At 49.6% G+C, this 25,389-nt stretch overlaps 5 protein-coding genes across 5 annotated transcripts; 3 read left to right on the top strand and 2 right to left on the bottom strand.

Moving 5' to 3' along the window:
• Window positions 1–163: 163 nt before the first annotated feature.
• Window positions 164–15,619, top strand: L228DRAFT_283757 (midasin). Its single transcript, XM_018336143.1, has 3 exons — window positions 164–846; window positions 900–5,942; window positions 6,003–15,619. The coding sequence occupies exons 1-3, from the start codon at window positions 203–205 to the stop codon at window positions 15,253–15,255; spliced, it is 14,940 nt and encodes a 4,979-aa protein (XP_018187165.1). The 5' UTR covers window positions 164–202; the 3' UTR covers window positions 15,256–15,619.
• Window positions 15,620–15,925: 306 nt separating this feature from the next.
• L228DRAFT_261763 (hypothetical protein) lies at window positions 15,926–16,857 on the top strand (the record flags this gene model as incomplete). The annotated part of the gene is made up of 3 exons (XM_018334362.1): window positions 15,926–16,218; window positions 16,286–16,506; window positions 16,559–16,857. The coding sequence occupies exons 2-3, from the start codon at window positions 16,341–16,343 to the stop codon at window positions 16,855–16,857; spliced, it is 465 nt and encodes a 154-aa protein (XP_018187164.1). The 5' UTR covers window positions 15,926–16,218; window positions 16,286–16,340.
• Window positions 16,858–18,055: 1,198 nt separating this feature from the next.
• Window positions 18,056–19,589, bottom strand: L228DRAFT_156429 (hypothetical protein). Its single transcript, XM_018329340.1, has one exon. The coding sequence runs from the start codon at window positions 19,507–19,509 to the stop codon at window positions 18,199–18,201; it is 1,311 nt and encodes a 436-aa protein (XP_018187163.1). The 5' UTR covers window positions 19,510–19,589; the 3' UTR covers window positions 18,056–18,198.
• Window positions 19,590–20,516: 927 nt separating this feature from the next.
• Window positions 20,517–23,699, top strand: L228DRAFT_156401 (hypothetical protein). The gene is made up of 4 exons (XM_018329339.1): window positions 20,517–21,268; window positions 21,331–21,749; window positions 21,835–22,648; window positions 22,846–23,699. The coding sequence occupies exons 1-4, from the start codon at window positions 20,983–20,985 to the stop codon at window positions 23,556–23,558; spliced, it is 2,232 nt and encodes a 743-aa protein (XP_018187162.1). The 5' UTR covers window positions 20,517–20,982; the 3' UTR covers window positions 23,559–23,699.
• On the bottom strand, window positions 23,672–25,381 carry L228DRAFT_248330 (hypothetical protein). Its single transcript, XM_018332829.1, has one exon. It carries the CDS (start codon window positions 25,301–25,303, stop codon window positions 23,840–23,842), a length of 1,464 nt encoding a protein of 487 aa, XP_018187161.1. The 5' UTR covers window positions 25,304–25,381; the 3' UTR covers window positions 23,672–23,839.
• Window positions 25,382–25,389: the final 8 nt, after the last annotated feature.

The following is a 25,389-nucleotide window of genomic DNA, read 5'->3' as shown; positions in this document are numbered from 1 at the left end:
GCCACCTAAAAGGGTTTAGCGCAACACATTCGCCGACTCGCCGAGGCGAAACCAAAAAATATCTGGAGAGACAAGAACATTGAGAGAGAACCGTTAGGTCCAGAAGAGGACGACGAGGTGGGAGGATATAACTTAATATTGTGACCTTTTTTTCTTTTTTTGGAGGAGTTTAGTTCCAATTGCCAGAGACTATACTCCGGCCATGGATTGCTCCTGGAGCGATGCCGCCCTGCTCCAGGACCAAAACGTCCTCAGTTTACTTCCGCCTTACCTATTAGATGCCATCCGACATGGCTCGACGCCTATATATCTTGACGCCATTTCTGCAGCGGCGCTTGACCCCAGGTTAACCACTACAATATTTACCTATTACGAAGACCTATTCGCCGATTCTTGCGCAAGATGGGTCCTTTCTACTCGATTGCCGGAGCAATTCAAATCGGTGCTCTCGGCTTTTGCACGCATTCTGCCTTTTGCGCCTCATTTGTCTGTCTACGCCGAAGAGCTTTTACGACGACGGGAAGGGAATATATTTGCAGTCTTTTCTGCTAATTCTCAGGTGGACCTAAATGCTTTACAGGACGCGGATCTTCAGGATCTGCTGCTTACAACTTTTCGACTGTTGGTCCATGATAACGAGATTTTTGGAAAGCGCATTCTGCCCTCGAAGCTTCAGTTGCTGCTGAGACATACCAGCAGACAGGTACGATACCTGGCAATTAGGGTACTTAGTCTGTACTTGCATGCGGCGGATGCGGCAACGCATAGCATGATACAGAAATATTTAGGGGAGGATGCTGTCGAGGGCGAATGGGAAGGTCGTCAGATCGATTATGGATTCCTGAGGTGTGTTTCAATATGGAAATTTCTCTGAGTAGATCCAAGCTAACGATTGGTAGCCTTTGGGAGGAGAAAAGAATGGAAGACTTAGGAAAGCAGCTCGAAACAATTAGAGCGGCTCGACGCTCGGAATTAACAGACGGCCCCACAGCCCGATTGCTCACACAGCAAGATCTTTCACCTCTCGTCGCAAATTTTTATGGTGTTCTAGTCCCACGGTTGCAGGGACCTCCGACACAATCCTCTGCGCTGGTTGAAACACCGACGACTGTGGATAATGTGAGGTCTATTGCTAGAGCGCTCCTTATGCCGGACCCAGTTCTCATGCTGGGTGTGGCTGGTTCGGGAAAGACTTCGTTGATCGCAGATGCGGCACGAGAGCTGAACGTGGGATCATCAATGGTCACGCTCCACTTGAACGAGCAGACAGACGCGAAGCTTCTGATTGGAATGTACACGACAGCCTCCACGCCCGGATCCTTTACATGGCGGCCCGGTGTTCTGACTACCGCTGTTCGAGAGGGCCGCTGGGTTTTCATCGAAGATCTAGACCGTGCCCCGGTTGAAGTTATAAGCGTTATCCTGCCACTGATTGAGAGCGGCGAGCTGTTGATCCCGAATCGGGGTGAGAGGGTACAAGCTGGAAGAGGGTTCAAGCTTGTTGCATCCATCAGAACCAACTACAACCCCCGAGGGGAAGAAATCATGCCTGGCACAAACATGTTGAGCAACCGGCTGTGGCGGCGGGTTAATGTGAAAATGCCAAAAGATGAGGAACTGCAGAAGATTATTGCGAACGCTTTCCCTCTACTACACGCTTTCGTTCCCTCCATTATGAACGTCTATTCTAGAGTCGAAGCTCTCCATAAACATCCGCCGCCCACCATTACCAGCAAAGTTGCTCTCGGACGGCCAGTTGGGCCAAGAGATCTCCTGAAATGGTGCCGGCGTATCCACTCTGTTCTTGAGGCTGCCGGCTCGCTCACCGGAACCGAAGCCCTCCCTGAGAATGTTACAGACGACATCTTCATGGAGGCTGCCGATTGCTTTGCCGGACACCTCCAGGCTGGAGATGCGAAAATAGCTCTTGCGTCGTGCATTGCAGAGGAGATGCACGTGCCGCCGCAACGAGTGCAGTACTTCCTCGAGGCGCACATGCCACGATACACCAACGCCGACAAGTCTTTCCTGGTAGGTCGAGCGAAGCTTTCTAAACGCAAAGGCCCTTCAGGAGCTACGAAGCAGGCCAAGCGCGGCGCGAACCGACCTTTCGCCGTTAATAGACATACCCTGCGCCTTCTGGAAAAGGTCGGAGTTGCAGTTGGCATGGCCGAACCTGTGCTCCTAGTCGGTGAAACCGGTACAGGTAAAACCACAGTGGTGCAGCAGCTTGCGGATTCTTTGGGTTACAAGTTGACCGCGGTCAATTTATCTCAGCAGAGTGAAAGCGGTGATCTTCTGGGAGGTTTCAAGCCGGTAAATGTGCGAAGCCTTGCTATTCCTCTAAAGGAAGAGTTTGATGAGCTGTTTGCCTTGACCTTTTCTTTGAAGAAAAATCAACGATACCTGGATATGCTTGGAAAGTGTGTCGCTAAGGGCCAGTGGCCCAGGGCCTCGACTCTGTGGCACGAAGCATTGAAGATGGTCGAGGGAGTCTTCGGCACGCTCGAAGATACCGCTTCGTCGCCGGCCGATGAAGATGGTGAGCAGCCTAAGAAAAAACGCAAGATCGATTCGCCAGAGTACCAGAGCCTTAAGCCGAGGTGGAGAAGGTTTGCTGCGGATGTGCGAAGTTTCGATATGCAGCTCTCTGGTGGCTCAGAAAGCTTCGCATTTACCTTTATTGAAGGAAATATTGTGAAGGCTGCCCGGAACGGTGAATGGGTTCTTCTCGATGAGATTAACCTTGCATCACCGGATACGCTGGAGAGTATTGCTGATCTGCTTTACAGCGGAGCAGGAGATGGACCATCGTTACTGCTGTCCGAGACTGGCGATGTTGAGCGGGTTCGAGCTCATCCAGACTTTCGCATATTCGGTGCTATGAATCCAGCCACAGATATTGGAAAGAAGGATCTCCCTGTTGGTTTGAGATCTCGATTTACAGAAATCTATGTGGATAGTCCCGATACAGATGTCGACAGCTTGCTGAGTGTGGTCAGCGCTTACTTGGGCTCTCGAACACACTCAGATGAGCGTGTCGCGTCTGACGTCTGTCAACTATATTTAGCCGCAAAGAAGCTGGCAAACGAGAATAAGCTTGTTGATGGCGCGAATCAAAGACCACACTTCAGTCTTCGGACCTTGACTCGCACGCTGAGCTATTCTATGGAGATTGCTCCAACTTATGGTCTGCGCAGGGCGCTCTACGAAGGTTTCTCTATGAGCTTCTTGACCCTTCTGGATAAGGAGTCGGAGCGGTTATTGATTCCTTTGATCGACAAGCATCTCTTGGGAAACAGCCGAAATGTACGGGCTGTGTTGAATCAGACACCAAGAATGCCAGAAGATGGCAAGCCGTATGTGCAATTCGGTCATTACTGGATGCCCAGAGGTGATTACCCCATAGAGGAACAACCTCACTATATTATCACACCTTTCGTGGAACGGAATATGCTCAATCTTGTTCGTGCAACCTCTACAAGACGCTTCCCAGTTCTCGTCCAAGGACCCACGTCATCCGGTAAAACCAGTATGATTGAATATCTCGCCAAGATTACCGGAAACAAATTCGTCAGAATCAATAACCATGAACACACTGATCTGCAAGAGTATCTCGGTACCTACGTCTCCGACAGTAGCGGTGCGCTGCATTTCCAGGAAGGAGTTCTTGTCACTGCGCTGCGTGAAGGACACTGGATCGTCTTGGATGAACTTAACCTTGCACCTACCGATGTGCTTGAAGCATTGAACCGTCTGCTCGATGACAACAGGGAGCTCCTGATCCCCGAGACTCAAGAAGTCGTCCGTCCTCATGGAAATTTCATGCTCTTCGCCACCCAGAACCCGCCTGGTCTCTACGGTGGTCGTAAGGTCTTGTCTCGGGCGTTCAGAAATCGTTTCCTAGAGCTGCACTTTGACGACATACCCGAGGATGAACTTGAAACGATTCTACGTGAGCGCACGCAGATTGCTCCATCCTTTTGTACACGTATTGTCTCTGTGTACAAGGAGCTGGCACTTTTACGCCAGAGCAGCAGGCTGTTTGAACAGAAGAATAGTTTCGCTACCCTTCGTGACCTCTTTCGATGGGCTCTGCGAGACGCTGACGATCGAGACCAGTTAGCTATCAACGGTTTCATGCTATTGGCAGAAAGAGTGCGAAAGGCCGAAGAACGGGACGCTGTCAAGCATGTGATCGAGAAGGTTATGCGGGTCAAGATTAATGAGGAAGCACTTTATGGCGAAAAGGCATTCTCTGATGAAAGCTTCTCCGCAGAGAAATTTGCATCTCATGGGGTCGTCTGGACTAGAGCTATGCGCAGATTATACGTGCTTGTCCAAAGGGCTCTCGCGAGCAATGAACCGGTTCTTTTGGTCGGTGAGACGGGTTGCGGTAAGACCACTGTCTGTCAATTACTGGCAGAGGCTGCCGGGAAGAAACTTCACATTGTCAATGCTCACCAGAATACTGAAACTGGAGATTTGATTGGAGCTCAGAGGCCTGTGCGTAACCGTGCTGTAATTGAGTTGCAGCTTGAACGAGATCTAATCGAGGTCTTTACGCACCACTGTCAACGGGGGCCGCCGCCACTTGATGAACTGGATGAAATGATTCGGGAATATTCCACTCTGGATCCGGCCGCTTTAGAAAAGATTCCGAGTTCATTGCGGGTTAGGATTGAAACGAACCGTGTCAAGGCGAAGGCATTATTCGAATGGGCCGATGGTAGCCTTGTCACGTCCATGAAGACGGGCCAATATTTCCTGCTAGATGAAATTTCGTTGGCGGATGATTCTGTTCTTGAACGACTGAATAGTGTTCTTGAGCCCTCACGGACTCTCCTTCTTGCGGAGAAGGGCTCCAACGACGCTTTTGTCGTCGGCGTGGATGGCTACCAGTTCCTCGCTACAATGAACCCTGGTGGAGACTACGGCAAGAGAGAACTTTCACCGGCTCTGCGAAACCGTTTCACGGAGATATGGGTACCGCCAATGACTGAGATTGATGATGTCCTCCAGATCGTCGGGGCCAAGTTGACACCTTCAGCGGTCAGCCTGGCTGAGCCCATTGTCAAGTTCGCTGAATGGTTTGGAGCGACCTACAACACTTCAGTTGCTTCCTCGATTTCGATTCGTGATGTTCTCGCACTGGTAAATTTTGTGAACCAGTCGAACAGCCCTGACCTCAAGTTTTCGATGTTGCATGGGACTTCCATGGTGTATATTGACACCCTCGGAGCCAATCCCGCCGCTATGCTAGCTATTCCGCAAAACCGCATTCCGGAGGAAAGGCGAAGATGTATCGATCAGCTCAGCAAGCTTCTCGAGAGTGATGTCACATCGGTCTACATGGAAGACGTGCAGATCTCTGCCAACGAGAAGGCTCTGCACATTGGTCCATTCGCTCTGCCACGCGAGCAAGGTTCTTCTGATGACCTGAGCTTCAATCTACATGCCCCAACTACGAAATTGAATGCTATGCGAATCCTCCGAGCATTACAGCTGAAGAAGCCTGTCCTATTGGAAGGCAATCCCGGCGTTGGTAAGACTACGCTTGTCGCTGCACTGGCCCGTGTCCTAGGCAAGCGCCTTACCCGGATAAACCTGTCAGACCAGACAGACCTAATGGACCTCTTTGGCTCTGATGTTCCTGTTGAAGGAGCCCAAGCTGGGCACTTCGCCTGGCGTGATGGCCCGTTCCTCAAGGCCATGCAAGAGGGTCGCTGGGTTCTGCTCGATGAGATGAACTTGGCCTCTCAGTCTGTGCTCGAGGGTTTGAACGCCTGTCTTGATCACAGAGGAGAGGTTTACATTTCTGAACTTGATCGCACATTCAAGCGGCATCCAAATTTCACTCTTTTTGCTGCTCAAAACCCTCATCACCAAGGTGGAGGCCGAAAAGGATTGCCGGCGTCATTCGTCAACCGATTCACAGTTGTGTATGCGGACATTTTCAGGCCAGAGGACATGCTGATGATTTGCAAGCATAACTTTCCCAGCTACCCTGAAGAGGAAATTCGAAAGTTGATTCAATTCGTATCCACATTGGAGAACCAGGTGTCTGAGGTCAGCACCTTTGGTGTTCACGGAGGCCCCTGGGAATTTAATCTTCGAGATACCCTGAGATGGCTTGGCCTGCTCACCTGTAACACTGGCATCCTTCGGTCAAGACATCCGGTGGAATTTGTGCCGATGCTTTTCCGTCAACGTTTCCGAACCGAAAAGGATCAGGCGCATGTTGTGCATTTATGCATGGATATTTTTGGATCTAGCTTCCAGCAGCCCGTCCTACACACCAGCCTGGACTTGACTCATATTCAAGTTGGGCTTGGAGTGCTTCCTCGAGATAATGTCCTGCAACCGACACAAGTGCTTGCCTCTAACCTTCCCAAATCGCAATTGCAAGTCATTGAGTCCTTGATGATTTGCATACAACAAGGCTGGCCGAGCATTCTTGTTGGTCCATCTGGCTCAGGTAAAACAAGCTTACTTCGCCAGGTGTCAGCTCTGGCAGGTGTGCCTCTTGTTGAATTTGCTCTTAATGCCGAGATTGATACGATGGACTTGGTTGGAGGATATGAGCAAGTTGACCCCCAGAGGAACGCTACCAAATTTTTCTTACAGCTCGAGCGATTTGCGAGGGCATGGCTAGTCTCAGAGCACGCTGCCGGTGGCCCGTCTACTGAAGGGATCCATCTTCTCGAGAACATGCTCGCCTCGCTGGGCCCTACACCGAATCTCCTTGCGATTCACCAGTCCTTGGCTATTTTGCAGCGCCTGAGGCAGTCAGACGACATCGCAAATCTCATTGACATCTCCAAGGCTCTCCTGGATGAGGCACAGGTCGTTGATAAGGCTCGCTTTGAATGGGTCGATGGTGTCCTGGTCGAGGCAGTGGAGCAGGGGAAATGGCTCGTTCTTGACAATGCCAATCTCTGCAGCGCTTCCGTGCTAGACCGGCTGAATTCCTTGCTTGAGCCTAACGGTGTGCTGATCATCAATGAGCATCGCACTGCAGATGGCAGCGCTAAAGCTATCAAGCCTCATCCAAATTTCAGACTCTTCCTCACTATGGATCCTCGATATGGCGAGCTATCCCGGGCAATGAGAAACAGATCCATCGAAATCTACCTGTATCCATTTGAGAACATGGAAGCCATTCCAGATGCTCAGTCTAAGCACTTCACACTTGACTCGGCAATGTCCCGCTTCAGAGCGCTCAGACAGATTCCTCAAATCCAGCCTCCCACTAATCTCGCGAACGAAATTTTCGGCATTGGGTTGGACCACCTTTCCCTGGCAGACACGAAGTTATTGTCTAGGTGGCTAGGCCAAGCTGTTGAAGGGCTTTTAGAGTATGCTCGGGAAGACGTCGTCACATCACTTGTCCATAGGAAACGCATTGCTTTCTCGAATCCCCAGGGCAGTGGCTTTAACGCGCTCGCGAACTTCTACACCGATATGGCCCAGGGGACTGGAATGGATCCTGCATTTAAAGATGTGCAACCTCTTCATCCTCTTATTAACGAATCCTTGCTTCCCGTATACGCTATTACTTCGCAGGACCCTTATCCGCTTGCAGCCATCTACGAACTATCGATGGAATTGCTTGCCATGGACCAGGAGCTGAATCTTGTTGTAAAGGCATCTCAATCACAGAAACCGTCGCAGATGACTCGTCTGGAGAGGTCTATTGCTTCAACCAGGATAGCCAACTTTACCAAAGACTCTACATATCCTTTGTTTTCATTCTTGGTTACACTCCGTCAGACCCTGCTTGACTGGGCCAATGAAGTTTTGCAGAATCTCCAGGCGGTGCCACCATCAATGCTTGGGTTTGTTCGAGGAGTAACCTCGTATTGGTGGAGCATTTTCCACCTTGGACAGTCCAAGTCTTTCGATGACGCTGTTTTCCAAGTTCACCTAGAGATTGGCCGTACGATAGTCTCCGCATTGCAGGCTATTGATGGACCATCAGAACGTCTTCTTCAAGGAGTTTCGTCGTCTTTGGACTCCTTCAAGATGGCCTGGCAGTTGACAACCGGACTTTCCATGGAGAGGTTGTGGAACGCACTCAAACCCGCAACTCCTCCAACGATGGACCGATTGCAGATGCTGTTGCACATTGAACAGCTCGCTGATCGATTTGATGCTCTGTTATGGAAGATCAAAGCTCCTTTGACCGATTTGAGCACTGCCCGGGCCCTGATCCACGCGGCCCAAGATGCGATTGTCCTTCAGGGAGCTGATGGTGACACTCTGTTCAAAGAACTTACCGAAGCTGTTGGTAGCCTAGAGCAGGAAGTCAATGAGGATCAAGGCGTCGTTCGGCCCTTTTTCCAGGAAGAATTTGAGGGCATCTGCCAGTACCATGATCTTCTCTGGAGGAAGCAATCGGCGGTCGCTCTTGACCCAGTTGCCGAACTTCTCTCCGGCCGAGCAAGCAAATCCCGGTATCAGCGCAAGCAACAAGGCGAAGTCTCTGAGATTTTTGCGCGATTATCAATTTACGCGAACAGTCGTGAGAAGAGCAGCTTCATTGCGCTCCGTGGCGTGTTGCCGTCCGTGGTCTTACGCAAGACCGTCGCCCATGGGGATGCTACACTCAAGCAGATTAATCTCCTTGAGACGGAATTGAAGAGTCTCGGGCAAAGCATTGCTCGAAGCACAACTGCAATGGCACTTGATCAGCTAAGGCTACTTAATGCTGCTTTGTGCTCGTTGCTGAAGGCCACCCTTCAGGCACATCAGTCTTTCTTCGAACAGGATTCCTTGGAGACCTTCTTCGCATACTTGGATACAATTGCGGAACCATGGCAGTATGCAGAATCAGAGAATCAATGTTCTCACATTCCAGCGCTTCCTTTCAAGCAGACGGTAGGATCCGAAGACAATGCGCGAAAGATAATCTCAGACTATCTGTTCCCTTGTGTCGCGCATTTGAGTAAGGCTCTTCTCGAGACTGCTGGCCGTTTCTATGAAACATCTGCTGCTTGGACCTACTTTTCAATTGGATGTCTCCTTCTTTACCTACCAGACCGTCCTTTCGATCCGGCTCTTAAGCCTTTCGTTGAAAGACAACGCCACAACGATCGCAGATTGAATTTAGAGAAAGAGCTTTTCGCTCTGAAGTGGTTCCAGCAAATGGCTACCGGCCAAGATACAAATGTGCGCTGCCGAATTATCGAGTCTGAGCTCCAGACAATGGGAGAAGAGCCGGCTGTGCCAAACATTGCTAGGCCGGAGAAATCTGAATTGAGCAGACTCCAAGGCGACTTCCTCAATTTACTTAACTCTGTCGTCCGCCGACAGCCTGAAACCAACTTGTTGTCTGCAGTAGCCGAGAAAGCTCCCGAAGCTGTTGCAGAGGCCAAACTTATGCGGCAGAATATAACACAAATCAGCCGTCGACTGTCAGAAAGCTTCCGTGCCTATGCAGACATCACCGCCCCTGCCATTGGCATCTTGCAATGCTTGGATATCGGTCTCTCGCTTGCAATTTCTCAGGGTGTCGAGTCGAGCGATGCGTCAAAGGTCATTGAGTATTTCGCTCAAACGGTGCCGTTCATGGGCGGCAGGCACTGGAATCTTGGCTTGTCTTCCGACTTGTCCCTTGCTGCTGGAAGCTTCGATCAGCGTATGCATCGCCTTAAGACCATGTGTGCAGTTGAAAGAGTCGAACGTGGTAATCAAGATCCTGCAAGCTCAGCAAGACGCAATTTCTTCCTTGAAGCTTTCCAAAGATATTACAGCGAATGGAAGGAAAAGCTAGCTGCTGACCAAGAGAAAACTGCCGCTACTTCTGGACTCTACCGCTATCGAGGTGGAAGTGGAGATGAAGACGAAATGGACGAGCAAGAATTCCAAGAAACGTTCCCTACTTACGAAGACTCGGAAGAGGATCAAGAACCAGCTACGGAATCGTCGACTGTCCGCGATCCCAAGTCGCTCGCTATTCGTCTTGCCGAGCTACATGGAAGCGTTCTCAGCGGCTCCACGTCGGCTTTCGAGGAGCTCAAGTCTCTTTTCGAGGCTTCTGCCTCCGAGATTGGAAAACTTGACCTAGATAGTGATGCGTTCTTACCCACAACTGCCGTGGAAGATCAACTCTCAGCTTCTCTCGCCTCTGTCGCCAAAGTTTTGGATGGTTTGCAGCCTACGACCGCAACCCCTAGGTTGTATAACTTCTATGTTGATCCGAATATCCCCGAAACACGAAATCTTCTCGCCTTGGTTCACCGAATTCAGTACCGTTTCGCAGCAATCCGTGAGACTTGGCCCGAGCACGCAACACTCTCAGATGTATTGAATGTTTGCGAGGAAATCCTGGCCTTCCGCTATATCGAGCCTGTGGCAAAGCTGATGACCAAGGTTGAAAAGCTTCACGGACATGTTCACGAGTGGCAAACGGTTGCGAGCAGAGAATATTCAGCCGCAGCGCTCTATGATGAACTCACCTCTCTGTTAGTCAGCTGGCGTCGGCTTGAGCTGGCAACGTGGGCCCGCCTATTCGATATTGAAAATGAAAAATGTGAGAGTGATGCCAGGGCATGGTGGTTCGTAGCCTACGAAGCTGTCGTCGCCGCTCCTCTTGCATTGGCAGAAAAGGGGGAGCAACTGGGAGAGCACTCTAGAGAACTCTTGCGAACCCTAGAAGGCTTTTTCTCCTCCACCTCGCTAGGACAATATGCTCAGCGACTCCGACTCCTAGAGCAACTCAAGACACATCTTTCGCTCATCGCGCAGGAAGTGCCTCAGATCAAGATCATTATTACTGCGCTGGAGAACTTCCTAAGCTTCTACTCTCGATACGAAAGATCCGTCAAGGAAGCGATTGAAAAGGGCCGGCAAACGCTCGAGAAGGACATGAAAGAGGTCGTCTTGCTTGCAAGCTGGAAGGACACCAACATTGTTGCTCTGCGCGAAAGTGCCAAGCGATCTCACCACAAGCTTTTTAAGCTTGTCCGAAAATACCGCACATTGCTCTCTGGACCAATCGACAGCATCTTGAGCCAGGATATCCCAGATGAAACCGATGATGCTTCGCAAAAGATCATCACCTTTGCAGAGCCAACTATTCCAGGGGTTGATCATGAAGCCTTGCAAATGTGTCAGAAATCCGTGCCGAATTGGATCAACAGGCCAACGCGTTTCACTAATGCGACGACTACCATTAACGTAATGGCCAAGACTGCGGCTGCGCCGGAAGCTGCGTTGGACGGATCTGGCCTCCTAGAAGAATTTACGACAAATATCATATCCTCTATGGCGGAGCTGCAAAAGCAGACGCCTTCCACACTCACGAAAGATAACAAGGAGGAAGTCAAACATCTCAAATCCAGGAAGCGGAAGTTGTTCTCTGACACCCTCAAAGAAATGCGACAGATGGGCTACAAGTCAAACTTGAACGCGGCAACTCTGGAGAAGCAAGCCTCTGTTAGCACGATCTTTGCGACAACTATTTCCTTGCCAACTGGCTTGGATCTGCCTGCGGCAGTTAGTGCAGAGGGCTACCTCTACCGACTTTTGGACTTCATGCCTCGAGTTCGAGAGTCTTCTCGTGAACATTCTGGTGACTTGACTGGCGCTGAGGTTGCACGTAGCGTTGGATTCTTGGAAGGAATGCTGAATGCGTCTATCAACCAGCGAGGCGTGCTCTCCGAATCCATGGCACATCTCAACGCGCTGAAGTCTGCAGTCTCACAGATTGCAAACCTTTGGTCGCCCAAGGATTATGAACTCTGCCAGATTGCATCTGCTAGCTCGCAAGGGGTACGCAAGGCGGTCAGATGGCTCTCTCCAATTCTCGAAATGGGACTTGCTATCATTAGGACGCATGCAAGACTAGGTCAACTCCATTTCGAAGAGGTCGAGGGTGGAATGGTCAACTGGAAGGCAAAGATGAATAGCCTAGCTAGCGAATGGGAGGCGCTGCCGGCCATGCCCAAGGGCGTCTCTACGACTGCACATGCTCGCCTTTCCGTGCAATCTCGCGAATCTTTGGCCACGTTAAAGGAACAGGTTCTCCAGTGGACTGAAAAGTATCCCTTGATTGGCTTTGCCTTGAAGCAGGTTCTACTTTGGACTACGCCTTATGAGAACGTTGATGGAGCGGGCACAGATGCAATGACCGATGGCACCGAAGAATATGGCATTGACAATCTTGATCAAGGACTTACAAACTCACTTGATTCCATCCTGGTTGCTATTCAAAGAATTCAAGAGGTCAATTCGTCGTTGCCTTCCTCAACCGACGACGCTGGTTGGATGTCACGGGTTGATGGTAGCCAAGCTTCCGCCTTACGGTCCCTTCAGCCGAGAAACATTTGCTCTCTTCTTGAAGGAGTAATGGGCAAATTGGGTCATTCGGATATCCTTGTTGGCGGAAGAGCATCCGTGGCTGCTTCCCTCTTTTCAATGGCTCTTCCCATCATCCGCAAGTACGAAGCTATATACAGCCAGGCTGTTGCGCAATATGCCCTGCTTCATCGCTCGACTTGCAAGACTGCGTACGTTCTTGCAAAATCCTTCACGACAATCAGCAAACAAGGATTCTGCGAACCCTCCGAAAAGTCTGCTGGCGATCAAGGTCAGGGTGACAAACTTGAGAGTGGAACTGGACTAGGCGAGGGTGAAGGTGCCGAGGATATTAGTAAAGACATTCAAGATGATGAAGATCTGAGCGAGCTCGCACAACAACCTGACGCAAAGGATGACAACAAGGAAGATATTGAAGACGAAAAAGACGCTGTTGATATGCAGCACGATGAGCTGGAAGGCGAGATGGGAGACGCTTCTGATAAGGGCGAAGATGATGAAGAAGGCGGATCTGATAAAGAGGAAGAAGAAAACGATATGGACGAGGAAGCTGGTGACGTTGATGACCTTGACCCCACTGCCGTTGACGAAAAGATGTGGGATGGTGGAGGCGATGATGCCGAGAAGGACCAAGAAGGTGATCAGTCCAAGGGCGAGAAGAAAGATGACGAGCAGGTCGCTGGCCAAGAGAATGACAAGCAGCAAGCTCAGGAAGGAGATGATGCAAATGAGCAGGAAGAAAATGAAGAAGATGATGAGGCCGATGAAGGTGGCGCTCAAGAGAGCGAGGAAGTCAAAGGCGAAGAGCCTGAGAAGGCTGATCCCCAAACGCAGGAGGGCGAGACGCTTGATCTCCCTGAAGACATGCAAATGGATGGGGATAAGGGCGAAGAGAAGGAAGATGATATCGATGACGATATGATGGATGACTTGCCGGAATTAGAGCCGGAGAAGGAGGATGAAATGCAAGCTGAAGGAGAGCAAGAAGACGCGGAAGGTGAGGGCGAAGGCGAAGAACAAGACCAGGGCCCCGAAGACGAAAACCTCGATGCCCCCGACTTGGATGCCGAGCAGGGCGAGAATGAGGAAGGCGAAAAGACCGAAGAGGCAGGCGAGCAACAAGACGAGGAAATGGAAGATGCTGGCCAAGAAGAGGAAGAACAGGAGAAAGAAGGTCTCCTCCAGAATCGCAGCGACGATGCAGCCAACAATGCAGAAAATGCTGCGCCGAGTGAGGTTCAGGGCGTGGGTGAAGACCAGAACCAAGAAAAGGACGAAGCCAATGCTGCATCTAGCGCCAAACAGGACGCTGGCTCAAAGGGCGATTCAGACAATGCCGAACAGCAAGAAGCACCTTCCAATGAAGGCCAGCTTGGCCAGCCCAGCCAGCAGCCCGAAGGCGGAAAAGACGCCGAGGAAGAGGAAACTCGGGACAGCAATGAAAGTCAAGCCTTTAAGAAACTTGGCAGTGCTCTTGAGCGTTGGCATCGCCAGCAACGCGAAATCCGTCCGGCTTCAGAGCAACAAGAGGGCAAGGACCAAGAGCAACAACAATCCCACCCCAACGAACAAGATGCCAAGGATATGGAATTCGAACATCTCCCAGACGAGGATGCTCAGGCCGACGCACAAGCCCTTGGTGGTGCCAACGAAGATCAAGCCCACGCACTCGACGAGAGCAACGCTGTAGAGTCAGGCGGAGACACTCTCCCTCAAGATTTCCCCACTGAGGAAGAGGAGCAAGCGCAACAACCAGAGACCGAAGACGCCGTCATGGAAGAGGCCGACAAAGAGCCTCGTCCCGAGAAAGACGAAGATGAAGAAGGCCAAAGCGGGCGCGCAGGCGCATTCATCCCCGAGGCCGCCTCCCGCCAAGACCGTCTCCAGCGTGAAGCTCAGTCAGAAGAAGAAGATCCCGACCGGCTTCAAGACGTCGATCAACAGATGTCAACCATCCACATCGACTCGTCCGCCGGCGCCGAGGACGACGAGGCCGCTCTGTTGCCCCGCTCCGCCGACGAAGCGCGCCATCTCTGGGGCCACTACGAGTCCATCACTCGCGATCTTTCTCTCTCCCTGACCGAACAACTCCGCCTCATTCTCGCGCCCACCCTGGCCACCAAAATGCGCGGCGACTTCCGCACGGGCAAACGCCTCAACATCAAGCGCATCATTCCATACATTGCATCCCAATACAAGCGCGACAAGATCTGGATGCGCCGCTCCATCCCGTCCAAGCGCAACTACCAAATCATGCTCGCCGTCGACGACTCCAAGTCCATGGGCGAGAGCGGCAGTGGCGATCTCGCATTCGAAACCCTCGCTCTCGTCTCTCGCGCCATGAGCATGCTCGAAGTCGGCGAGATCAGCGTCCTCGGCTTCGGCGATAACGTCCGCGTCGCGCATCCCTTCGACAAGCCCTTTTCGTCCGAAGCAGGCGCGCAGATCTTCCAGCAGTTTGGCTTCCACCAGACCAAGACGGACGTCAAGAAACTCGTCGCCAATGCCATTAGTCTCTTCCGCGATGCCAAGAACAAGTCCAGCGGCCCTTCTGGAGGAGGCGACATGTGGCAGCTCCTCCTCATCATTAGCGATGGCGTGTGCGAGAATCACGATACCATTCGCAGACTCGTAAGAGAAGCTCAAGAGGAACGCATCATGATTGTCTTTGTCGTCGTCGACGCATTGAGAAATACCCCTGGTTCTGCAGCTGCAGCTGGTGGTGCCGGTAGCGGTGCCGGGAACTCTATTATGGATATGAGTTCTGCCGAGTTCGAAGCAGGCCCCAATGGCGAAATGAAGCTCAAGATGAAGAGATATCTTGATACCTTCCCCTTTGGGTACTATCTTGTCGTCACGGATGTCAGGGAACTGCCTGGAGTCTTGGCTGCCGCGTTGAGACAGTGGTTCGCCGAGGTTGCTGATACTGCTTGATCCGTCCGGGAGGGGTCCGGGTAGTGGTGGAGGGCTTATTTTGAAGATATTAAAGTTATATAATTGCGTCGTTGCGGCGTTGTATATACTGTTCGTTTTTTTTTTCTGGCACTGCATTTCTCTGGCGTCGGGTACATAGAAAAGTTGTATATTTTATTCGTATATTTATTTATTTTTTTCTTTTCCTTTCTTTTCTATTCTTATTTGCCTTTTATTTACTTCCCCGCAGATAGGCTCTAATCTTTCAAGAATTTAGATTTTATCAGAATTATATCTACCATTCAGACAGACCTGGGCTCGTCCTGATGAATATAGCGTCAAACGTGTACCTGAATAAGTTAACTCCTTATCAAGTAGAGAGAGGAAAGTTCCTGTATGCCCTCAAGTTTTCATGGGCGTAGAGAAGCACTCGACAGTCGCGACTTCAAAGCTGCTGCCCTCTGCCCTCAGCGCTCAAACTTCAGTCAACTTATATCTAAGTTGTTCTACAGGGTTATTGCATTATTCTATTAGGTTATACTGATACCCCTGATATTGGCATTGGCAATGGCAATGGTATGCCTAGAGCGCCTACGTGCCATCGTCCTGCAGTGGTGGCTGCGCCGTAATTGGACAGAAAAGATGCTGGCGAATCCTGGAAAAGAGGGTGTTCCAGGGACGAGGCTGAGACGGCAGGCGGTAGGTAGCAAATAACAAGGGTTATTTATAAATAGGAGAGATGCTACGGGTTGAATATAAAAATATGGCTGTATTCCAGCTGTACCCTCTGAATCATGAGGCGGGCGGCGTATGGCCAAAAAGTCACTCGTCACTATCTACTTTCTTTCTTTCTTGACTTCCTCCCCCCTTCCCCCTTCTAAGACAAGAGGGAAATATTAATAGGAACAACAAAGAAGGAAATAAAGAAATCAAGAAATAAACAAAAAGAAAAAAAAAAAAAAGAAAACAATTTTTGCCTGTTCGGTCTGTACCAAATGGATTCATTTTTACATGAGTGTGACACAGTCAAATGCTAATGCTCCTTAAACAGAATCACACGCTTATTGCAACATCTCTTCGAGATAGAAGACCCAAAAGGTTTTACAATGAGCTACCTGGAAAAGCGCGGGGTGACGGCGATCATCGACGACATCACGCCAACTTCACTCGAATCCAAAACCAGATCGTTCTGGATCACAATGTTGCCTGCGTATTTCCCAGACACGGACTACTCGATCGAGGCCGAGCCGTATCTTGAAAATAAGACCGGCGGTACCACCAAGCCCGACCGTGCTGGTCATCAAAGCCTCAGGACCGCTCCCAGTTGCAAATGGAGACTTGCTGTTTATCGAAAGCAAACGGGCCAATGTGGACAAGCCAAGCGTTTGGGAAGAAACAGAAAGGGGACAGCTGCTCAACCATGTGAAAGCCAACCGTAATGCGAACGATTGTGCCTATGGGGCAATTGCCATTGGTCGCAAAGTCAAGTTCTACTTTTACAACGGGAAGGAGCTACTGTTCCTATATGGGCCATACTCGATAGAGGTTCGCTCTGATGCCGAGGCTATTGTCAAAGTGTTTGACGAGATCAAAACTCACCCTCGTACCGGTTACACAAATTAGCTGCAGAGTCTCTTGTCTGTCTTTGGGCTAAAAATTTGTGCCAGTCCTTGGGTCATGTATTGTCTTCGGCTTCTGCAATGAAATCTTTTCTCTTGAATGAAAAGTCAAACGGTGAACGCAAGGAAAATCTCTCTTAGAAATTAGACATGAGATAATCGTGACAGGCATTGAAGATCCAATAAATTCGCTATTGCATAGAGAGTTAGTTGGTTGGTCGTTTGTCATGTGAAAAAAGCTCACCTTCTCGGTATGCGGTGTTTGTGATTCTTGTCCGATTGACTCCAATTCCGCCAGGGTCCCGAGAGGAAGTACCCGTTTGTTTGCAGATATTTCAATGCCGGTTAAAGTCCTGCGCTGGAAGAGTGCACTTCCTCTTATTTTGTAAGAACAGCGTATCTGCCCAATTTGCTCATTTTCAGAGAGTGTATGCTCTTGAATATTTGTCGCCCCAGGGATAAAATCTCCCAGGATCTTGTCAAGGCAGCTTTCTGTATAACAAAGCCTCATGCCGGTAACTCGTCCATGCATGTCAATTGCGCCTGTAACACTCGTCACGTTCTGTGTTGGAGCAGAGGATATGAACGCCTTCCACACATTCATGGCGACATGATCAATGATGCTCTTTGGGATTTTATCATCCGTAGATTGCCTGTAATCTCGGGACGCTATACTTGGTAATGGTGATGGCTTTGATAGTAATCCAAAGGACTGCAGAGACGGAACGCCCTTATCTAGAGAGCCAAGCCGATTTCCCTCAGTCCTAGACGTCCAATGACGGAACAGCCCGAAAATGCCAGTCACAAGGGTTTCAGCGGATGTGGCAGTCGATAAAAATTTGCTTGCTGGAAACCCAAGAATGAGCTTTCTGTGTGCATTTGTGCAAAGCTGGTAATTTTCAGCGGCCATCCCAACTATTTCGAGAGAAGATGGCTACTCACCTTGATTTGTTGGATTCCATTCTCAGTCATGACTATAGTCGCACGGGAAATTCGCTCCCCACTAGGGCCATCGATGATCTCACATAATCGGGTGCCAAAACAGAAACCCCATCGCATTGGAGAATGGCCCTGGTAGATAAATTCCAGCCCTGTAATGCCAGTATCTTTGCCTATGTAGAAGGCATTCACCTGGATAAGCTGTTCAAGGAGACTCTCCTGAGGACCGGCAAAGCAGCAACTTTGGTAAGGTTCTCCATCAAAGGGTTGGCAGTGCGATGAGAGGAGGCTTGTGTCATATATGGGTAGCTCTGGCAGCCACACCACAGGTGCCTTGAGCGAATCTCGCGGGCCGATCTTGACAGATGAAAGCTTGAAGCTCTATAAATCGTTAATTACCGGGTATTTAAAGCTCGGAGTTGCTACTCACGTCAAAGTTCAGACGCAGTATATCGCCCTTTTGGAACGCGGTCTTGCTCTTGCAGATATTATCCCCAGAGAATTGGCCAAGAAATGCCTCCTGTCCCTGACCTTGTTCAAATCCAAGACCGACGAATCCATTGTGCCTTTCAGAAAATAAAAGCTGGCCAGAATCGTTCCTAGGACATCCAGGTAGGTATTTAGAGGGGCCATTGTAATGAAAGCCGCATCCGTTGATGTCATCTAAAGAAAACTGGATGCCAGTGATATAAGAGGTGTGACCAACGGTAATGAATGAAACCTGCAGAGGTGGCAATGGTAGCTGTATATCAATCGTTTGGATTTCCCGAACCGTTGGATTCAACTCAAGAAGAGAAGGTTCCTTTCTCTGATCGATTGGAGAGCGCAATTGAATGATGGTGCAAAGTCGACGGGCAAGATTATATATCCTCCGCAGGTTTCGCAGAGAATTCGCCGCCCGACTTGTCCGCTGACGCAAGATTTGCTTGAGGTGTTTATATCTTATATCAAGTCGAGCACAGGGGTTTCCTTTTATGAAATCTGCATAAGGCATATCACTTGCCATGCGAATAGACCAGAAATGCGTCGAGAGTGGTGCTAGTGCCGCAGCAGTGCTTACACTTCTCAGCTTCTGAAGGTCTTGAGTTGGTAAGTAAGAGATAATTGCAAGTATAATCTCTGGGGGCAATGTGAGAAGATCATCTGACCGCGCTCCCTCAAAAATGTGCCTGACTTTATCTTCTGCAGAAGTTGGGTCGAAGGCCTCTAGATCATTCCAGCAGACTCCCAAAGGAGGTGCAAATATGAAATCATCAAGCCTTTCATCCTCATCATATTCATCTGGAGGTTCAGGAAGCTCACGAATGAGAATGCCATCGATTTCGATGTGGATCGCTGCATTGTCGCCCTCAAAGAACGTGGAAAATGGAATGACTTGTAGCAACTTGCAGAGAATCAGAGGAATGGCACCAAAGCCAGCGTCCCGCAAGGCTCTTTGTAGGATATCTTCGCAGCTGGAGTGTATCCCAAAAACATACGAGCCATCATCCTGAAGGCCAGGAGTGTAAATGGTATCCTCCGCTTCAAACATACCGTCTTCATATTGATAAATATTGATGATTTCTACGTTTGAGCTGTTCCAGTGCACTAGAAGAGTGTTAAATGGAGCGCCCGGACTCAAGACTCTGGCGACCTTACCACAGTGAAGATCATTCATCCACCCAATATGGGTTCGTCCAAACCCTAGGCCACAGATCGGACATCTTGGAGATCTCATAGCTTTGTAGATACGGGTTTTAATTCACTGTTGTTTCTCAAATTGAAGATAACCTCTTCCTGGGTGGGGTTGTGGATCTCCTTGCATGATCGTGGCCAAGGGCTTTTCAAACAATTGGTCAAGAATCACCGTCCTTCCTTACTATCTGGTATCCAGCATTTCAGCGCTGCTTCTCATATCTTGCCCACCAAAGAGTGGCTGGCATCGCTGCAACTATCTCTTTTGGAATGAATTTGGAGAGATACGCAGTGTAGATTTAATGGAGCAGTATGGCGTGCGCACGGCCCGCCTTTCAGCTGTCCACCCTACACAACTCTTAGCAGAGACGCCAAGTAGATCACTCACTATACCTAGTGACGGCTATCACCAATCTTTCGGTATGAATGGCACCAATATTACCTGGAAATACCATTTGGGGTTGCTCGGCGAATAGATGAAAGCTACCTGTGTGCATGAATTGCGTGATGGAATGTATTGAGTAAACAACCAACCGCAGACCATGCAAAGTTGTTCCTCATGAAGGGGAAAGATGCTTGCCATGTGCTTTCTTGCTGGCCAGTTGACCCACTACTTAAATTATTGACGGCAGTTATGGGTAATTTGACGAAACAGGCAGATAATTGAATTTTTCCCTGGTTAAGCTTTCACCGTTGGCATTCACTGGCTCCTGACTTAGATCTTGACCAAACAGGAGCTATTGGGGTAGACGGGTACTGGATGATGGAAAGAAGTTCCAGTTATACTACGGTGACTCAACTGGCTTCCGATAGCACCCGTCCTAGCGACTGATTGCCTTCCCGGAAGAGGGTAAGGAGTTACGGTTTATGACATCTTCCTACCTAGGTTTGAAATATTGCAAACCCTTGGTACAGTGATCGAGAGGGATTGCATCCGCCTCAACTCTGCAGAGACCTTTCATTCCTGCTAATTTTGACTGTGGCTGAGACTCAAATAGGTGCTGGCAAGGGTGGCTGCTATATCACATCTCGTCCCGCCTGCCGCTGACCCCACCCCGGCGGCTAAACGCATAGCCTTGCCGTTTCACTTTGCTTTGCAGCGCAACGGCAATGATGAGATTGGTCAACAGGGGTTATCAATTGTTTCCCGTTGAAGAGATAGATCTGAAATGAAACCCTGTTGAGAAATTCCAAAAAAGAAAGGATACTTAGCCTCTTTTAATGCCTCTAACCGCGTCCACACAAATCTTTCACGTTGGGACCCGGCCCTCAGGAAGATGTTAGATAACGGACGACATGAGGCACCGAGAAAGTGTACTAGGATAGTGTGTCCATGGCTGGACAACGGATTTCGAGCTAAATGCTTTGATGGTCCCCTTCTTTGCTTATTATATTGCGTTCTTTTTCATGGCTTCGAGCAATTCGAATTACAACCATCTTTAAATGCGCTTGATATGCATAGCGACTGTTGTTGATTTCTTCTACTCCTTTATTACATCGTCTTGGTTACTAAATTATGTCACATTCTTTTACGACTGGGATCTCTGGTCGTCAAAGTCCTCCATACGAAGTGGTCACTGAATGGCGTGATGCGAGATCAATTCAACAGCGACATCATGAGCTAGATAGAGAGATATCCCGAGAGCAACGGCCTTTACGAAATGCAAGCGGAAACTATGGCATCCGGGACGATGAACAAGATAGCGAGACTGCGAGCAGCAAAATCAATAATGCTGTGACTGTGTGTAAATGGGCTGTTGGCTGGAGGGTTCCGTTTATCATTACTGCGTCTTATTTTCTCGGTGAGTAGGACCGTTCAATCATTGGCACGTGGAATGAGCACCTATTCTGATTAAGCTTCCAGCTCTGGTGATCGCCTTTGCGCATCTAATATTCTTTCGGTATCTTAACGGGAAACGAGTAGATGATCTACCAAATCTACCTCAGACCTATGTCACCACTGTCTCGACGATTATGGCCAATATGTTTGCCATCTTAATTCAAGGTAGTCTAGCCGCGGCTTTTGTACAACATCTTTGGCGCCAAATCCGCAAGGCCCCCTTAGAAGTATGCCGCTTAGAGAGACTATTCACGTTGCGCTCGAACCCACTATCGTTTTTCGACATCCACATCTATCGAAATTATTTTGTGTTGGCCATCATGGCTATTATCATTTGGTTTTGCCCAGTCGTCACCAGTTTCCCTCCAGGAGCATTGAAGGTTTCTTCGGGGCCTTATGACCTCTTCAGCAACGGATCCATTCCTACGCTGAGTCTTTCAAATGTAAGTCACGGCGGGCATCATTCATGCATTTACCTCTGACGTTTATACGATGCTGATACGATTAAACTTTTCTCTCTACTTACAGTATGGTAATGGGTCAATTTCAGACATGGAGAAGAACGCATTCTTCTCGTACGTGCCGACAAAATATGCCAATGGGTCGATATATATACAGCTTGATCATGAGAGTGGCTTATCCATTTATCAAGCAACGCAGAATTTAGCCAGTAAAGTTACTTTCAACATGGATATGGACATCCTCATTTCGCCGTGTGGTCCAAACTGTTCGTTTTCCGACTCATTCGAAGGGCCATTTTTGGATTGCTCGCAGACGACGCACGATATCATGGTCCTCCCGTTGGAAGAACCGGAAATTACGGCTTATAGCGCTCGCTGGACTGATTATACGAGAGACGAAACTGATGCCGAGTTTCCAGGGTTCCATACCACGGTGCCAATGACGTTTGAGACCTACAACTTGACGACGTGCTACAACAATGCAAATAACACCTATGGGAATATCATTCAAAACTTGACAAGAATTACCCTGTCTTGCCTTCCCAAGAGGGCTATTTGGGATGTTAATTATAATTTTGACAGGAACGGGGCGCAACACGTTGAGGTCAAGACCCGCGACATTATACCCCTGGCGGATTTGAGCCAATCATTTCTAATTTCCAATTACACTGGCGATATGTTAACAATTCCCGCTTATAAATTGCTCCCGCTGACACCACAATTTCGGGATGCAAATATAGCCACGATATTATACAGCATGGTAGCTTTACTTGCGGGAGACATTGCCGCGAATGCTTGGTGCCCAGGGAATAACTATCCACCTGGGCAGTATGGTGATTCTACTTGGTCTCCAGAGTATGAATCACCATTTCTTCAGACAGGTTCGTATTCATCTACTCCTCTCGTCTTTTCAACAACAAATACCCGCCCTTTCTCTCGGATTCCCTCTGTCGGGCTCACTATCGTCTTCTCAAGATGAATGAGAAGAAGCAGATGTGAGACAATTGCCATCATTTAAATTTAACATTTCTGTTTTGAACTAAGTCATTACTTGAAAACTAACAATTAAATTTTGCAGCCGGCGTTTTATTAAACACTTCCATCGTCCCATTTACGCGTTTCTCCGCCCTCTCACCCTATGCTACCGATTACTTGGCCTACAACGCAACCAATCTGTTCAACATTACACAAGCCGGGCTCAATTCTTTGCTACAAAACATTACCCTTTCCTACATGTTCATGCTGTCGCCGTTCTCCAAGCAGATGCAGCTAAAGCAGACTGTATTCGAAAATTATTATTACTTTACCCACCCTCTCAACCTAATCTTGCCGTACTTTATCACGTTGGCGGTTGCACTTCCTTTGCTCCTACTCGGACTCAAATCTCTTTTCGTCAACGGCGTCCCCGCTACAGACGGCGGCTTCCTCCAACTCCTCGCGACAACACGAGGAAGCGAAAAGCTCGACCAACTCGCAGCTCGAGGATGCCTCGGCGAAGAACTCAATTTCCCCACCGAATTAAAGAAGACAAAAGTCATGTTTGGAGAGTTTCTAACTGATAGGATAAGCTGCATAGACGCCGACCATAAAATTGGAAATGACGCCGAGAATGCGATGCTTCCAAAAACTAGAATTGCCTATGTGCGGTATGGGGAAATTGGAGAAGACGAAGAAGGACAGACACAGCAGCTGGGAGTCGTCCGCAGAGCGGGATTCGGAACGGAAGATGAAGTCGTACCCTTGGTAAAAGGGAGATTATATGGGGGCGGATATCAGGACACGACGCCATGATGCATTGATATGGATTCTAGCAGTATATGGCTTGCTCTTCTGCGTCTCCTTCTTACGCCTCACGAACATGTTAATGATTGATTTATCATCCACATATATACTGGACTCTCATAACCCAATATTATACCATTGTCTTGCTTTATATTTGCAACTGTTCTTTTTAAAAAAAATTAATAACAATATGATACAGTCCATACAAGTTCTGCGACCTTGACTTTGACCTGAACAAGAATACACTGCTCCAAAAACCTTCCCATATTTGCTTGAAATCTTCACCGAATCTACCAACCATATTTACTCCCTGCCTCAGCTTTATTTCTTTTCCCCGTCGCGAAAGACTCCTCGAGCGCATCACGCTGACTACTCGCCGCACTGACAAGCTGTTTGAGACTATGCTTGCCCGGCGCAATCGAGCGCACGGGGTTATGCTGCACCGTCTCGCCCGCTGCGCGTATTGCTTCGTTGGCTGCATATTCTGCATCGGTATTGAAATTGACCACGCTGATAGCGGATGCGTCGGCAGGGAATTTGTTGTTGCCTCGTCGCCCGCCGCCACTACCACCACCAGCGCCGCCAGATCGGCCAAAGAGCTGCCTCTTGGCGGACTCGGAAAGGTTCAGGTCGTCGGCGATACTGGATAGTGATTGCGTGGCTGGCGGTCCGCTTTGATACGTCTGATTGTATGTCGCTGTGGAAGATGTTTCGGACTGAGGATCGTATGATACAGACGAAGAAGTCTCGTAGGAGTATGGATTTTGTGTAGCAGTAGCAAAAGACGAGGATGATGTAGGATCGGTATTATGGGTATTATTGGATTCGTAGAGAAGAGGGGTGTAGTCTCCGCCGTTGGCTTCAGCAGGGGCCGGGCCAGGGGCAGGGCCGAGAGGGGTATCGCGTTCTGCAGCAGCGCCGCCGAGTGAAAAGAGTGAGACTTTGGGCTTGGGCTTTGGTGCGGACTGAGGTTGAGATGCAGTCACAGGGTGAGCGGCCTGTGTGGTCTGAGTTATAGTAGCAGCGGTAGTAGACGTTGCTGGTGGTGTAGGTGCAGGTGCGGGTGATGGAGATCCTGTTGATGTGGATGTCGGAGTAGTCTTCTTCTTTTTCGTCTGCGGCCTTCGTGCGACGGATAGTGGCTTGAACATCATTGGATTGCCCACTTTCTCGACTTGGTCTGCGGATTTCTGCGCAGGGATTGATGGCGCGGGCGCGGCTTTCTGCTCAGATGCCGGTCTAGATGATGACGCTGGCGGAGGCGTCGGCGCATCCTTCTCTTCTCCGGCGGCTGCGGGCGGTTCTGCGACGGAAGACGACGAAGGCTCTGCGTCTCTGCTAAAGCCCGGTGCTGAGCCTGTTTTGAGACTGACGCCTGCGCCTATCCCCCGTCGTGATGCACTCGGCCCGCTTCCTCCTGCTCCAGCAACGGGACCTGCTCGTTTCGGCGCGGGGAGAAAAGAGTTGAAGCCGCTGAATGCGCCGCCACCTGTTCGGGCGCGCTTTGCGGGTGGCCCGTCCGGTTCGTCGTTCGCAGCCTCGCTGCTGCCATTGGTAGCTTTGCTGTCGGTATTAGATAGCTGAGGAAGATTGACGCGGATTTTTCGAGGGTTGGATCGGTCGACGACCTTTTCAAATGTCGGTTTTGATTTGGTGGATGATTTGGATGCAGGGGGGGCTGCAGAAGATGCCGGGACGGCCGGAGTGGTTTCAGATCCGGAATCTTCAGAGTCAGAGTATTCAACAAGACCCATGGTGAATGTATGTGAGGTATATGTGAAGAGTATGTGAAAGGTCTATTGTTGTTTTGTGACGGAGAGGTGTTGTGATTGTGAGAGAA

The sequence above is a fragment of the Xylona heveae genome, assembly GCF_001619985.1.
Source record: "Xylona heveae TC161 unplaced genomic scaffold L228scaffold_7, whole genome shotgun sequence".
NCBI lineage: Eukaryota > Fungi > Ascomycota > Xylonomycetes > Xylonales > Xylonaceae > Xylona > Xylona heveae.
This window is presented reverse-complemented; position numbering and strand designations above follow the sequence as displayed.

What these genes read in the sequence shown, in the direction of transcription:
- L228DRAFT_283757 (XM_018336143.1), top strand. Translation starts at nt 203, where the DNA reads ATGGATTGCTCCTGGAGCGATGCCGCCCTGCTCCAGGACCAAAACGTC. An exon ending in ATCGATTATGGATTCCTGAG is followed by an intron (nt 847 to 899) that starts GTGTGTTTCAAT and finishes AACGATTGGTAG; the next exon opens with CCTTTGGGAGGAGAAAAGAA. An exon ending in GTCAACCGATTCACAGTTGT is followed by an intron (nt 5,943 to 6,002) that starts GTATGCGGACAT and finishes TAACTTTCCCAG; the next exon opens with CTACCCTGAAGAGGAAATTC.
- L228DRAFT_156429 (XM_018329340.1), bottom strand. Translation starts at nt 19,509, where the DNA reads ATGAGATCTCCAAGATGTCCGATCTGTGGCCTAGGGTTTGGACGAACC.
- L228DRAFT_156401 (XM_018329339.1), top strand. Translation starts at nt 20,983, where the DNA reads ATGTCACATTCTTTTACGACTGGGATCTCTGGTCGTCAAAGTCCTCCA. An exon ending in CTACGCTGAGTCTTTCAAAT is followed by an intron (nt 21,750 to 21,834) that starts GTAAGTCACGGC and finishes CTCTACTTACAG; the next exon opens with TATGGTAATGGGTCAATTTC. An exon ending in ATCACCATTTCTTCAGACAG is followed by an intron (nt 22,649 to 22,845) that starts GTTCGTATTCAT and finishes TAAATTTTGCAG; the next exon opens with CCGGCGTTTTATTAAACACT.
- L228DRAFT_248330 (XM_018332829.1), bottom strand. Translation starts at nt 25,303, where the DNA reads ATGGGTCTTGTTGAATACTCTGACTCTGAAGATTCCGGATCTGAAACC.